The sequence below is a fragment of the Ursus americanus genome, chromosome 14 (assembly GCF_024610735.1).
Source record: "Ursus americanus isolate L20-20 chromosome 14, mUrsAme1.1.p, whole genome shotgun sequence".
Lineage (NCBI taxonomy): Eukaryota > Metazoa > Chordata > Mammalia > Carnivora > Ursidae > Ursus > Ursus americanus.
This window is the reverse complement of record NC_142140.1, coordinates 72,491,920-72,506,243: the sequence shown is the minus strand read 5'-3', so window position 1 is coordinate 72,506,243 and position 14,324 is coordinate 72,491,920. Positions and strand designations below refer to the sequence as shown.

The 14,324-nt window shown below is 61.1% G+C and overlaps 1 protein-coding gene across 4 annotated transcripts in view; it reads right to left on the bottom strand.

The window, feature by feature from the left end:
* Positions 1–398: 398 nt before the first annotated feature.
* Positions 399–14,324, bottom strand: part of KCNJ12 (potassium inwardly rectifying channel subfamily J member 12) — a 43,910-nt gene continuing 29,984 nt past the window's right edge. The window contains exons 1-3 of one of the 4 annotated variants that reach the window (XM_045778167.2): positions 13,938–14,212; positions 11,997–12,118; positions 399–5,477 (exon numbers count right to left, since the gene is read on the bottom strand). In XM_045778167.2, the coding sequence (XP_045634123.1) occupies positions 4,130–5,419 (1,290 nt within the window). In that variant the 5' untranslated portion in view covers positions 5,420–5,477; positions 11,997–12,118; positions 13,938–14,212 and the 3' untranslated portion in view covers positions 399–4,129. Of the gene's footprint in view, positions 5,478–11,985; positions 12,119–13,937; positions 14,213–14,324 lie in introns of those variants that run through there. The other 3 variants (XM_045778168.2, XM_045778166.2, XM_087867716.1) reach the window with 3 other exon arrangements.

Here is a 14,324-nt window from a genome sequence, read left to right as displayed (position 1 = left end):
GGGGAAGGAGTCCCAGGAAAGAGCTTCTGCTCTTCTGCACACAGCACACGGCTGCGTGTAGACGTGCTCACCGAATCTTTGCAGAAGGAAAAGTGGGGATGTCCTGGGCCCAGGGAGGACAGGGCAGTGGCCCAAGGTCACATGGCTGGGGAGGTGTCGCATCCAGGGTGAGGGGGTGGGCGGGCTCACTCCAGGGCCTGTGCGGGAGAGGGTGTGCGGTCACAGGGGACTGCTGGAAGAGGGCGCTGGGGTCTGCGAGTGGGTGGGGCTCGGTCCTCTCTTGCAGGGCTCCTACCAGGACCCCCCCACCCCAGGCCCCAAGCCCCGGGTCACAGTGGGCTGAGGGAGCCCAAGAATGCCAGGCAGGGATTTGCAAACACACATCTCCACACGGTGGCACTCAAAGAGATCAAAATGCATTTAATGTGGTCTAGTCTCGTGGCCTATGTCTTTAGATATGCTATGTATTGAAAATAACATGAAAATTCTCCAGTTTCACCGTTTAAAATAGATGTGACATTCTGTGACCTCACGCAGGACAGACACCCCTGTGCAGGGGCCTCCTTCCCATCAGGCCCCCGCTCCCGCCCCCCGGCCCCGCCGGGACCCTCGGGCAGGCAGGGACCGGGGTGGGGGGAGTGGGGGGCACAGCACCAGCATGGCACGGGGGGGCGGCCACCACGTCCCAAGCAGCACACGCAGGCGCGCACGCGGACACACCGTTTCCACGGACATTCGCGTGCACACAGCCCTGCGACCTGCACACGCTCACACGTGCCCACACACACGGCCCCCAGCAGGCGGGCACCAGCCCTGCTCACAGAGCCCGGCACCGCTGCCACACAAATGCACCAGAGGCGCCCGCGTGTTCACGGGGACACACGCGCGCAGACGCCATCCGCAGGCAAGCGCTCACCCACGCGTGCGGATATTAGCTCGTGCCCGCGTGCACAAAAGCCTCACGCCAGCATACGCGTTCCACGCATTCCGGCGTGGACGTGACCAGGGAAGACGGCGGGGTTCAGCTGTGCTGATGGCCACAGCCGGTGTCCGTCCTGAGCCCTGCGTGCCCAGCCTTACAGCCGGCAAGCATCACACCAATGCCCGCATACAGAACACGCACTCACGCACGCGCCTGTGGGCAAGTACATAGAACCATGCGTGTGTGTGTACACACATACACACCACATATAGCTATCATCGGCCCAGACTCACACGCACACGGAGATCACCGTGGGCCCGCGTCTGCACGACACTCCCACGAACTGCGAACCCACACGCTCGTGCAGATTGCCGTAACTGTACCCATTTGCTTGAACACAGAGGAGATGACTGCACATGGGAGTCCACACTCTTGGTGCTCACACACTCACACTCACACACACACACCGTCGGCACGGCCCCTTTCCCACATCAGCAGCTCAGTGTCTCAGGGAGGAGGGCACCGGAGGCCACGACCTTGGCCCATTCCAACCCCCACCCCTCCTGGTTCAGGCTGGCAAGAAACTTCTCGGAAATCTCGGTGCCTGGGAGGGGAGGGTGGGAGCAGATTGGTACACACACACACACGCACACTCAACACACACGCACATACATGGGCACCCCCCCCAGCACACACTCCCCAGGGACGACGGAACCCTTGCTCTGCACACACACAGCTCCTCCCATCCACCCTCCCGTTTCAAGTGCACTAAAGAGGGAAACTATTTTGGTCTTTAGCACAAGCAATAAATAAATAAATAAATACAGGGAAGGAAAAAAAAGAGGGCAGAAGAGTTTGAAAACGCAGCATCTGCCTTTGGCGAGAGATGAAAGGCAGCTCAGGGCTGCTCTCCCGCAGGGTCTGGGGCTGAACCATCCAGCCTGGGCCTCGGAGGGGGACAGGCCTGAGAGGAGGTGCACCGAGCCAGAGGTGGCATGGGCCTTGGGGGACCCAGAGTCCCTGGGCTCTGCTCTGGATGGTGGCAGTGGAAGCCTGGCCCACCCAGCTCTGGAAGGATCTCCAGCTGCTGGGCAGAGCAGAACGCAGGCTGGTATGCCAGCCCCAAGTGACCGGGGCCACCTCATCCTTCCCCGGCTCAGCCTGACAATCTGGGTGGGGGAGGGCAGGTAAGCCCTTCCACATCAGCCTTGCCCTGCTCCCCGCCCCCCCCGCCCCTGGAGCTAAAATGGAGAAAGCCAGCCAGGCTCAAGGCTGGAAGCCAGGCCCCAGGCTGGGAAGGAGCAGAGGCCCCTCCAGCAGATCCTGAGAGGAAAGAGCTGCTTCCACCGCCTGAATCATCCCAGCCAGAAACGAGGGCGAGCTTGAGGCCTGGGCGGGACGCTGGGAGTCAGGCATCCCTCAGGGCATGGGCCCAGGGTGTCCGTGGGTGGGAACTGATAGCTCACGCCCAGACCCTCCAAGGCCTCTGACCTCAGGCCAGGTCTCCAGCTGCCCCAGGGGTGGGTGGAGGAGGAGGGGTGAAGCAAGAGCCCCACCCCGGGGCCCTGGCCTCTCCCTGCCTCCAGAGACCCACCCAGCCACTGCATGACCTTGCACTCTGCCTCAGTTTCCCCACTTGGGCCAGAGCCCTGAGTGCCTAGCTGTCTTGGAGGGCACGGGTTGGAGCGGCCTAGGCGGGCAGACTGGGGAGACACGTATGGGCTTTCTAATTAAGGACTTCTTTACAGGCCTGGTCATTTGAGAGGACAACATTCTTCGCTGTCCTGGGAAGGGCCTGGCCAGCTCCATCCCTGCCAGCGGTGTCCTCTGCCAAGAACAAGCCCACGTTGGGCAGCTCGTGGTCCAGGGGCCCGCTTCCGGGCCAGCAGAGCCAACAGCTCCAAAATTCTTCCTGGTGAGGGTGCCTGGATGCAAGTGCCACTCCCAGTCATCTCAGCTGACACTTCCACACCTCTTCTAAGATCATTCCTCTGCCATTCAGCCGGGACAGCCTGGCTGGGACCCACCTGCAGTGCCCCAGGTGCGGAGAGAGTGCCAGGACAGCCCTGCCTCTGAGACACACAGGCTGGCGGGGACTTCACGGTGGAATGGGGGGCAGCTGGGAGGATGGGCGAGTCTGATAAAAACAGAAACAACTAGGGCTGGCCCACCCGGGGTCTCTAAGGCACGACTCACACTGGGGACCCGTGGGAATGGGGCTGATCTGCTTCCTGGTCGTCTGGGAACCCGGCCTCCCTTCCCACGGAGCCATCTACTCCAACATTTTCTGAGCGTCCCTCACTGTGGAAGGGGTGGAGGCCACTGGGCAGAAAAGGAGAGAGAAGTAAAACAGGAAGCTCTGGGGGGAGCGGGCCCTCCACGGCAGGCAGGTCCCATATCCAGCCCTGAGACGCATCTCTAAGGTACAAAAGTCAAACTCAAAAAGCTCAAACTAGTTTTTTCCCAGCCCCTACCCCCACCTCTAGGACTCTGGAAAGCTTTTATTATGATCATTAACACGGTCTTGGTTTTTCTATCACAAACATCATCCAATCGGCCGTGAGCCGAAGGAACCGCGGCTGAGCCCCGTGCCTGCGCGTGTAGACTGCCCGCCCGGCACACCCGGCCTTCACAGAGGAGAGGCCTATCCAGCCTCGGGGAACCTCGCGGAGCCCCCATCGAACTGCCTGCATCTCGGCAGACCAATGCAATTCTAACTGTCTTTTTTTATAACCCCCACAAATTAAATATTTTGTCAATCACGTGTTAAATTTTTTTTTTTTTTGTAAACAGTCTTACTCAAGCTAAGGTTGAGAAAGCCCAAACCGGTGTTTCTCCCCAAGTTAAAAACCAGCGGGGCGCTCTGTAGCCGCCAGCCTTCACCCGCAGAAGCTGGGTGGCTGTCGAGCCACTTCCGGGCAGGCTGCCGCTCTGCCCAGGCAGAAGGCCCTGGCTCCTGACCCGGACCCCTAGAGGCCACCTCCCTGCCCCTGCAGCTCCTCTGGCCTCCGAGGCCAGGGGCGGCCCACTCTGGCCACCCACTCTCCCGCCAACCTTACCAGGCCACTGTGAAGAAACATAAAACATCTAAAACGCTACTGAGTCTGCAACCGGGGCACCTGGCCCGTTCTGCCGAAACCCAGGGCCCTCGCGGGACGCCGGGCCTCTCCCTGGAGGGGCGGACGCTGCACCTTGGCCCATGGTGGCTCAGATCTCCGACTCCCGTCTGTAAGGCCGCTGCTCGAGGCCGCCACCCCCACCGGCCTGGGGTCTGTCAAAGTCGTGCCGGGCCTGGGGGCTGCGGCCATCCTGGTCGCCATCTGCCTCGTCCTCCTCATCGCGGCTCAGGAAGGCCAGCTCGTTCTCGTAACAGAAGGAGTTGGCGCTGGGCAGCAGGAATTTGTTCTCCACCAGGTCCTTGGCGCTGCAGCGGGGCGTGGAGGGCACCTCATAGGTCTTGTGAAAGTGGGAGTAGTCGATCTTGTACTGGTTCTTCTCCTCGAAGAGGACGGGCTCGAAGCGGTGGCCCCACAGGATCTCGTTGGCCAGGTAGGAGCTGCGGGCCTGTGTGGTCATGGCCGTGGCCTCCACCATGCCCTCCAGGATGACCACGATCTCGAAGTCATCCGTCTCCAGGTCCTGCCGGCTGATGCCGAACAGCGGGCTGGCCTCGTCGATCTCGTGCAGGATGGTGATGGGCGACACGAGGAAGATGCGGTCCAGGCCCTTGTCGAAGCCGACGTCGATGTCGATCTGGTCCAGCGGGATGTACTCGCCCTCCTCAGTGACCCGTGGCTTGATGAGCTGGGCCCGCACGTGGGCCTCCACGATGTGGCTCTTGCGCAGGTTGCCCACGCGCCACATGAGGCAGAGCTTGCCATCGCGCAGCGCCACCACGGCGTTGTGGCTGAACAGCAGCGTCTGCGCCCGCTTCTTGGGCCGCGCCATCTTGGCCATGATGGCGCCGATCATGAAGGAGTCGATGATGCAGCCCACGATGGACTGCGCCACCACCATGAACACGGCCACCGGGCACTCCTCCGTCACACAGCGCAGCCCGTAGCCGATGGTGGTCTGCGTCTCGATGGAGAAGAGGAAGGCCGCCATGAAGCCGTGCACCTGCATCACGCAGGGCGTGCGGCCGCGGCCCTCGGCCGGCTCCAGGTCGCCGTGCGCCACGGCGATGACCCAGAAGATGACACCGAACAGCAGCCAGGAGGCGAGGAAGGCCAGCGAGAAGATGAGCAGCATGTAGCGCCAGCGGATGTCCACGCACGTGGTGAACATGTCGGCCAGGTAGCGCTGCGACTTCTCATCCATGTTGGCGAACTCGATGTTGCACTGGCCGTTCTTCTTGACGAAGCGGTTTCGGCACCGGCGCCGCGTGTGCACCTTGCCGTTGCCGAAGCCGTTGGCCCCCGACATGGTGACCAGGTGTAGCCCGTCCTCCTCCGATGACACGATACTGTAGGGGTTGGCCCTGCCGGCCGAGGTCATCCCGGGGCTGGGGGGGCCCTGGCTCGCCCCCCGGGGCCGGCTCCGCGGGGGGCGGCTCCTGCAACAGAGAAGACAGACGGGCTGGTGGAGCACCGCCCCGGCCCAGCCTTCGGCCCCCACCCAGGGCCCTCGGAGGGGCTGGAGGCCGTCTCCGCCCTAACTCCCCCCCCCCAGCCGCACTCTCCGTCCTCCCTCCTCGGCTTGGAGAACTGACACTCGATCCTCCCAGGAGCTCGGCCCCAAAACCTTGGATTCATCCGCAACCCCTCTTAGCCCCACCCCAAAGGCTGTGCTCCAGAGTATATTTACGATCCTGCCTCTTCTCCCACCCTCAGGGCCTGAGTCCCCATCATCACCCACCTGCACCAGCACGGCGGCTGCCTCGCCAGCCTCCGCGCTCCTGCCCTCACCCCAGTCCAGAGGCAGCCAAGGGGAGCCTGTCCGTCCTCTGCTCAAAGCCAGTCTCTGCCGGCACCTGCGAGGCCCGCGTGAACGGAGTCCGGGACCCCTCGGATCTCACCTCCAGGCTCCTCCATGCTCACCCTGCTGCAGCTCACAGCCTCCACGCTGTTCCTCAGGCCTGTCCCGCGCACTCTCCACCCGGACATCCTCCCACTGCCTCACCTCCTTCAGTCCTTGGCCTCCATGTCACAGGAGCATCTTCCTGCACCCATGGGAGACTGTAACCCTCACCCAGTCCTCACTGTAACCCCAACGCACCGACTGCCGACCTCCTAACAGCAGTAACAGTAACAGGAGTGACATGCGCGGGGTTGCGCGCACCTGCCGTTCCTGTGAGACCGCTGGCCACCCGAGCATCGTGAGTTTGCTGTTTTGTTCACTGCAGTCTCACTCCCACGGCCTCGAACAGAGCCCGGCCCCGAGGACACCCACTCTCAGCACCCATACACCACGCCCTCTGCCTCCCCATCAGTAGCTAGGAGGGGGTGATGAGTCAGTGCCCAGAGGGGCCGCTGACTGACCCCAGCCCAGGGGCCTCCCCATCACTGCCTTTCTCGGCTCTAAATGACAGCACATAGTGAGCGCTCAGAAGCGTCACTGTCCTTGGCCCACTCATGGGAGCACTTGGTTGGCTTGCCACGCACACGCGCACACACACACTCACGCACACCGAGCAGTCTTAGGCTTGCCCCACGGCATAATACCCACAGCTGGACAAACACTGCGCTCATGGCCCCCAGACAGGCCGGCAGCTGCCCCTCCCCCAGTGTCCCGCCAGCTCCGGGCTGGCCTGTTGGTGCCAGGCTGAGGCATCTACACGCCGGAGGCCATGGTGCCGCAGGGCCCTGTGGGCACTGAGGCCATCTGGCCATTAGCATCGGGGCTTCAAGGGCTCAGGCCCTTGGCCTGGCTCAGTGGGGCTGGGCTGGAAGGAGGGGGAGAATCCTGGCTGGCTGACCTGGCCAGGGCGCTGAGCAGTTGGGTATATTCCTCTCCACCCATGGGGACCCCATCCACCCCTAATCCCCACCTGGTCACACTAGGAGGCAGTGTTAGACAAGGCTGGGAGTCCTCGAGTGCCCAGGAGACAATGAGGCCCCAGGTAAGAAGGTCACCAGGCAGCCGGGCCAGAAGCAGAGAGGCAGGTGACTGGGCACCCACCAGAGACCCAGAACCTGGAAGTGAGACAGTCAGGAGGAGGCAACACTGGGATTTAGCCCCAGTCTGTGTGACCAGAGACAGCCAGAGCCTCGGAGGGAGCGTGACATCTGACCTCTGCTTCAAACACCTGCGAGACAGCTAAGGGAGAAGTCCACGTGACCAGCCGGGCGGCAATCCCCTGCTAGGGTCTGTCTCCGTTGCCAGGTGTTTCTGGACCCCCAGAGCGAACACAGGTCTAACACTCACGGCTCTTACTCCCCACTCCTCAAACTGCAGATAGCAGGCCAGACACAGCAGCAAATGCTCTTAGATTATCCTCTCAAAACCCCAAGAATGTGGCTACCATCATTACTTCTGCTCTAAATGGAAGTTCAGAGAGGTTAAGTGACTTCCCCAAAGCCACACAGCCAATAAGCAAGAGAGCTGAAATTCGAACCAGTCTGTCTAATGCGAGGTCTCCTGCCGTGGGGACTTGAGGCTCTGCGGAGGCCTCTTCTCACACTGCCATCCTCCCCCCACAGCCACGCCAGCTGACCACCTCACCATGGGTCTGAGGAGCTGAGGCCTGGGGCTGTAATCGTGGACGCTGCTTTTGCCCAGGCCAGGAGGCAAGGAGCCGGCGGTTGTTGGGACCCCGGGTACTGAGCCGAGAAGATGGCTCCGCCCCAGATTCCTGGACCCTCCACGCAGAGGTGGCCAGGGCCTGGGTACTTAGTTGCCACCGGACCGCACGGGGCAGGTTTATGCGGCCTGGAGGCCTTGAGGGACGTCCAGCAGGTCATGGCTGCTCCACCTGGGGCTCTGAGCAGCTCGAGGCCTGCAAGGGACAGAATCGGAAGAATCAAAGGCCGGAGAGCCCAGCCCGGAGCGCTGCTCCCATCAGCAGGGAAGCCTCGCCCCTGGCCAGCTCCCAAGCCCGTGAGGGAGCAGCAGTGACTCCTGGTGTCTCTGCCTGGGCTGGGCACCTGGGACCCACCCAGACCGTGTCACACGGGCTTGGGAAACCCCTCTTCTGTGGAGGTTCCTCCTCGAACCACACAGAGAAAATCAATAAGGTCACGTTCACACCCTGCTCCCGTTTCTCAGCTAGAAACTGAGGCTATGAGCAGAGTCACTGTCCAAAGTCACACAGAAACTAAGGATTAGAGATAGAGTTGGAGCTCCAGCTATCAGGCCAGGAGTCCACTTCCCATGGCCCCATTCTGCCGTGTGTGTACATGCGTGTGAGTGCGTGTGTGTGATGCTAGGGGTGTGGGGACCCCCTCCCAGGCTCTTAGTGAATGCATCACCACAAAGAAAGATCCAGAACAGGACCCATGAACAGAAACCCCAGCACCACAAACTTGCCAAACGTCTCAAGCACACTCCATGGCCACAAACACAGGAGTGCCAGGAAAGTCACACAGCTCTGGAGTCCTTAAAGACTCGGTTTCAGAAATGTGGGACAATATCCTCAACCAGGGATATGCACACCTGTTTGACTCTTGCTCAAGGATGCATATAGTTAGATCAGATAAGAAATGTTATTAGATTGGTTTGGTAGAGGGGCGCCTGGGTGGCACGGCGGTTAAGCATCTGCCTTTGGCTCAGGGCGTGATCCCGGCTTTATGGGATCGAGTCCCACATCAGGCTCCTCTGCTATGAGCCTGCTTCTTCCTCTCCCACTCCCCCTGCTTGCGTTCCCTCTCTCGCTGGCTGTCTCTATCTCTGTCAAATAAATAAATAAAATCTTTAAAAAAAAAAAAAAAGAGAGACTGGTTTGGTAGAAGAGGCCTCAGCAAGTAAGGAAGCCGGCTCCCCATTTCACAGATTCGAGAACTGAGGCTGAGACTTGCCCCAGGTCACAAAGCAACTTGTGGGCTTGGATGAGGCAGTAAAGACAACAGTTAGGATCGCTGCTGGCAGATGCCCAGGTTGGCCAGTGGGGATGCCAGGCATCGTCTGGAGGGGACAGGGACAGAGGCTCCAGGGGTGTGCTACCTGAGCAGACGAGGTGACTTCGACACAGGAGGTGGGGAGCGAAGCAAGTCCAGCAGGCAGAGGGGGGGCGGTGGGGGGCGCAGACCAGACACGTCCAAGAGATGGTGAAGCTGTCCCCAGCCCGGCTGTTCTTGAGCCTGCTTCCCTGTGGCCACAGCTCTGGGGACACAGACTCCCGGCCACCGGGGCGTTCAGAGCAGGACAGGGCCTGGGCTGGTAGCTTTTAGAGAGGCAGCTGCCACATGACCCAAAGGTGGGGCCCAAAAGCCACAGGGAAGTGCCTCCGGATGGAGCAGGACACCCCATGCCCTGTCCCCTGAGGCTCTGGGCACCTCAGGTTTCAGTGACATCCGGGAGGGAAAGAGGGCAAGGTGGGGGCCTACAGTCTCAGATGTCAAGAAAGCACTAACTGTAAGAGCGGGAGGGGCTCAAGCCCCCCCCCCCCCGGCCCCGCCCCAGGCCTTTCCGCTGGCCAGAGCGCCTCCAGCGGCAGGAACGCGGGGATCGATGCCCACCGTGTGTTCACCACAGGCCCGGCCGGCTTCTAAGAGCTCCAGCAATCTCACTTAATCCCTTCAACAGCCTTATGACTATTACCCCATTTTCCAGATGAAGAAACTGAAGCTCAGAAAGACTGAGTCTTTCTGCCCAGGGTCACACGGCCACTAAGCAGCAAGTTCCCAGTCTGGAGGGTGGGAGAGAAACAGACCCCCATCGGCCCCAAGCCCCAGGGCCAGACAGCAGGCCTGACGCTGCGTTCCTGCCTCAGTCCTTCAGGCCCTGGCCGGACCGTGTGGTGATAAGACACACGAACGGCCCCGAATCCAGCACTAGAAGCAGAGATAAGCCCCTCGCCGGCACCCCCGACCCAGGGCCCTTCAGCCCTTGCTTGGAACGTCCAGGGACGGGGCACTCACTAGGTCATGATCACAGCCTGCAATGAGAGAACTCGGAGATCCCGCGGGTCAGGGAGAGCCAGTGCGTGGCCTCCGTGCAGCCGCACGTCCTCCTCCCGCCCGTGCCCGCGGCAGGCATCGCTGACCCATCAGAGAAGGCCTCCCGTGTCCTGGGACAGCCTCGGAATCTTTCCCACTCCGGGAACTACCCATCAGCTTGAGCGACAGAGCTTGACGAAGCCCATCTTTAATATGCGGGCTGGGAGGCTCCACGCAGGGCTCCCTGGCTCCATGACAGAGGAACTGAGAGGCCTGGGGGTGCAGCACAGCCAGGGGAGGGGCCCTGCCGGTGGCGGGGAGCACGGGGGGGGGGGGGGGGGGCGCGAGCATGCTGGCGCACTCGGGTGGCCTGTGAGGAGGCTGAGGTTGGCTTGGAGGGAAGAAGAAGGGCTGGGAGCACCATTTGCATTCTCACAATGGGGAAGAGGATGACAGTCTCCTTTGCCCCTTCCAGGCCCAGCTCCCTTCCCCTCCCCAGGTGCAGACCGCCTTTGCCCGAGGTGCACACCACGGCCTACACACACTCGGGGTCAACACGTGCCAAGCCCGTGCTGGGCACCAGGACAGAAACAGCCACGGTACAGGAGAGGACGCGGGAGCTCCTCCTGGGCCCCGGGCCTGCCCGCTCCCTTTCCGACCACTAACAGCAGTCTTTTCGCCCAAAAGCTCTCTGGCCGCGGCACACACTCTGCTCACACGTCGGACAGGCTAGGGAATGCTGCCCCCAGAGCAGCCTTCATTGAGGGGCGACAAGCGCACTCTGGGTGCCTGCTCTCTGCTGCCTCCCCAGACCCCAGCCTCCTGTCCCACAGCACCACGTGGCCAGCGCGGGGCCTCCTCTCCTCCCCAACATCTTCCGTCCTCCTACTCCCCTCCCCCTCCCCCCTCAGCCTCCCCCTCCTCTCCCACTTCCTCCTCTCTTCCTTCTCCCTCCTGTCCTCCCCCTCCTCCTGCCCCTCCTCATAGGGTCATTTGGCAACCTGACCACTTCCCCAGTTGCCTGAGCCGGAAGCCTGGTCTCCTCTCTCTCCTTCAGCCTCCATATCCACTCCCTCACCGGGTCCTGCGTGGTTTGACTCCTGATTTCTCATAGCTGCCCCCCATTTCCTCACCTACATCCTCCCTCCGGTCCAGGCCACTCCTGTCTGGACACACCACAGGCCTCTAATGGGTTGTGCTGTGGCGCCCCTCTGCCCCATGGGGTCTGACCCCCAAATCACAGCTAAAGCGAACCTTTATAATCCTCCCCTCTGTCAGGGATCAGCTGAAGGCCACCACTTCCACAGAACCCTTTCGGATCCTCTGGCCCCGGGCTTCTCCTGGTATGGCCGGACGTCACCTTCTACCCTCCGTGAGAGCTGAGCTTGCCCAGGCCCCATCTCTGGCCAACCTCAGAGGCCCAGAGAGGCTGGTACGGGCCTGGCACAGACTCGCCGACCAGACAAAAGGGTGAGGGAGCAGGCAGCGGAGCAGCAGACGGATGAGGACGTAGGAGGTGGACGGATCGTACGTGTACGATGGGGTTGATGTACGTGCGGGGTGGTCGGGCGCGTGATGAATAAATGGGACTGACGGGTGGATGGGCGGATGGGTGGTAGCCAGAAAGATGGATGGGTTAGGTGGATAGAAAATAATTCGATGGCTTCGGTGGATGGATTCGTGGCTGGATGAAGAGACGGAGAGATGGATGGATGGGTGGGTGGGCAGGCAGACGAACAGACGGATAACTAGACAGACGGACCGTGGATGGAAGGACAGATGGGTATTTGGGTGCACGGCTGAACCGCTGCGATGGTGGTGAATGGTTGGGAAATGGGTGAATACGTGGAAGGACAGACGGCCGGATGCGTTGGGTAGGTGAGTGGACAGGTGGGTGGATGGCAGGTGGATGGGGGCAGGTGTGGCGCCAGTGGGTGGACGATGGGCGAAGGAGAGGCCGGAGAGGTGAGCGGACAGAGGAGTGTTCGGTTGCCTGGATGACTAGACGGACAGAGGCACATCGCTGACCTTCGTCTTACCTCTTGGATCCTGTCTTCTAAGTAACGGTGCTGAGCGGGCACGTGGCTGTCCTCAAGGCTGCGTCTGCAGCAGCTGCCATTTCCCAGGCCCCAGCGGGAGAGGAACCGGTCGCCAGAAGCCCCTGAAGTTGACAGAGCAAAGCCGAATTACTGTGAGGCTGCTGCTCTCACAAGGGCTCAAGAGTCTGAAATTTCCACCGAAAGCCACATTTCTGCTGCTTCCGTGGGGGTCCCGTGGGGGGTGGAAGAGGCCTCCAGTCCAACGCTCTGATACCCACACCTTCGCAGCTTTGAGTCTCTTTATAAAACCGTTCGGAACCAAAGAAGGGCAGAACAAGGTAGGTCCCCGGAGAAAACAGCAGCTGATCGTTACGGAGTGCCTGCCGATTGCCCGACACTGGTAGGCGTTGTCCAGACATCGGCTCGTGTAACCCTCACACCCGCCCCACGAGGCGGGAACTACTGCTGTTCTCATTCCAGAGAGGCAGGTAGTGTGGTAATTTTCCTAAGGTCACCGAGGAACTCAGGTCCCTAACCGATGCTCCTAGCCACCACCTGCAGAGCCTTCCCCATGCCAACCGCGGGACTCAGGTCCCTAACCGATGCTCCTAGCCACTCAGGTCCCTAACCGATGCTCCTAGCCACCACCTGCAGAGCCTTCCCCATGCCAACCGCGGGGTTCAAGAGTGGACGGACAGAAGGACAGACGGATGGCTGGCTGGCTGCATCACGGATGGGTAGGTGGACGGATTATGGGTGGGTGAGTGGGTGGGTTACCAACGGGTGGGTGGGTGTGAGGATGGGCGAGTGGGATAGATGAATAGAGAAGTAGATGGGTGGATAAACGTCTCTATGGGTGGGTGCACGTCGGTAACTCGTCAGACACTTGCCTTGGCAAACACGCATCCCATGTGGTCCCAGCACCCCATAAGCCTCAGTTTTCCTACTGTCAAAGGGGCCCCCTGCTTGTCTCCCCAGCGTGCTGTGGGAATCGGAGGACAGCGTGGCGGAAAGGCGCTCCGTGCGGTTCCAGAGGCAAGCCGGCTTGAGAGGCCCTTCTCACCTTCTCCCACCTCCCAGCCACAGAGGCCACAGGGCCCCACCCCTTCACAGCCGAGCTGGCTGCAGTCCACTGTCGCACTGGCTTTTCTGGCTGGGGTCAAGGGAACCGTGGGTGAGTCACCCCCTCATCATAAGCGTCCTGGGGCAGGTGACAGCAGTGGGTTTAGAGGCCCACAGACCTGAGTTCAAGTCCTCTGCTCATCACAAACTGTGTGACCTTGGGTGACTCACTTCCCCCTTCTGGGCCTCCGCTTACTCCATACGGGCATGTCCTGCTGGTGTCTCTTCACCTTCCAGGCTCTTACCTCAAGACTCCCCATCCTCGGCCCCCTGCTTCTCCGTCCCTCATCATTCCCTGAACAGCTGCTATGGGAATGCAGGGTCCCCCTCTTAGCCCTGGCACCCTCCAAGTAATGGGGAAATTGAGGCTCAGGGGGGCTCCATCATAGACCCACATCACACGGCTGCAAATCTCCATGGCAAGGGCTCTGCCCAAGTCCTGGATCTTTGCCCTTGCCCTTGATGGCCCTACACTGTGCCTGGCCCTGACGGCTCAGCTCCTGATGTCAGTTATTCCAACCTTCACAGCCTCGCCTTGTGGGAGCGCTGCTTCTCCCGGCTTGACAGACAGGGGAACTGGGGCTCAGAGAGGCTAAGTCACTCGCCCCGGGTCACCTGGAGTTGGAACTCCAAAAGAGGAGATGTCCCAGGGCAATGGGAGCCAAAGAAGTTTAGGGAGAAGGATGAAAGACAGCCGGCCCCACCCCCCTTCCTGTTGGTCACTTGGCCTGCCCCAGGCTCCCTCAGCCTTGTCCCTGATGCCCTAGTTCCTAACGGGGCTTTCTCCAGACCCACAAATCCAATCACGTATGTTCTCACCTGTGAGGGGGGCGAATTAGCTCCATTCTACAGGGAAACGGAAGCTCAGAGCAGAGAAGTGACTTGGCCAAGGTCACAAAACCAATGAGCGAGTGGCAGTTTGGAGACAGGAACCCAGGTCTCTGGACACCCTGTCCGGTACTCTCCCTGCCACCCTGGGGTAGCCACAGCAGCCCGTGATGTGGATTCAAACCTCTGACGTTCACCGGATGTCTTCCTGGGTCACGGGCACCGCCCTGGAGAGGACCGTTTGCAGGCGGGGCGGGGCTAGCATGTAACACGGGAGGGCCCGGAGCCAGACCGGCCGGACTGGCCCTCAGACCCCAGCCAGCGGGGGCGGGGCCTGCATGGACACTGACACTTCCCCACTCCCCCTGCCAGTGCCAG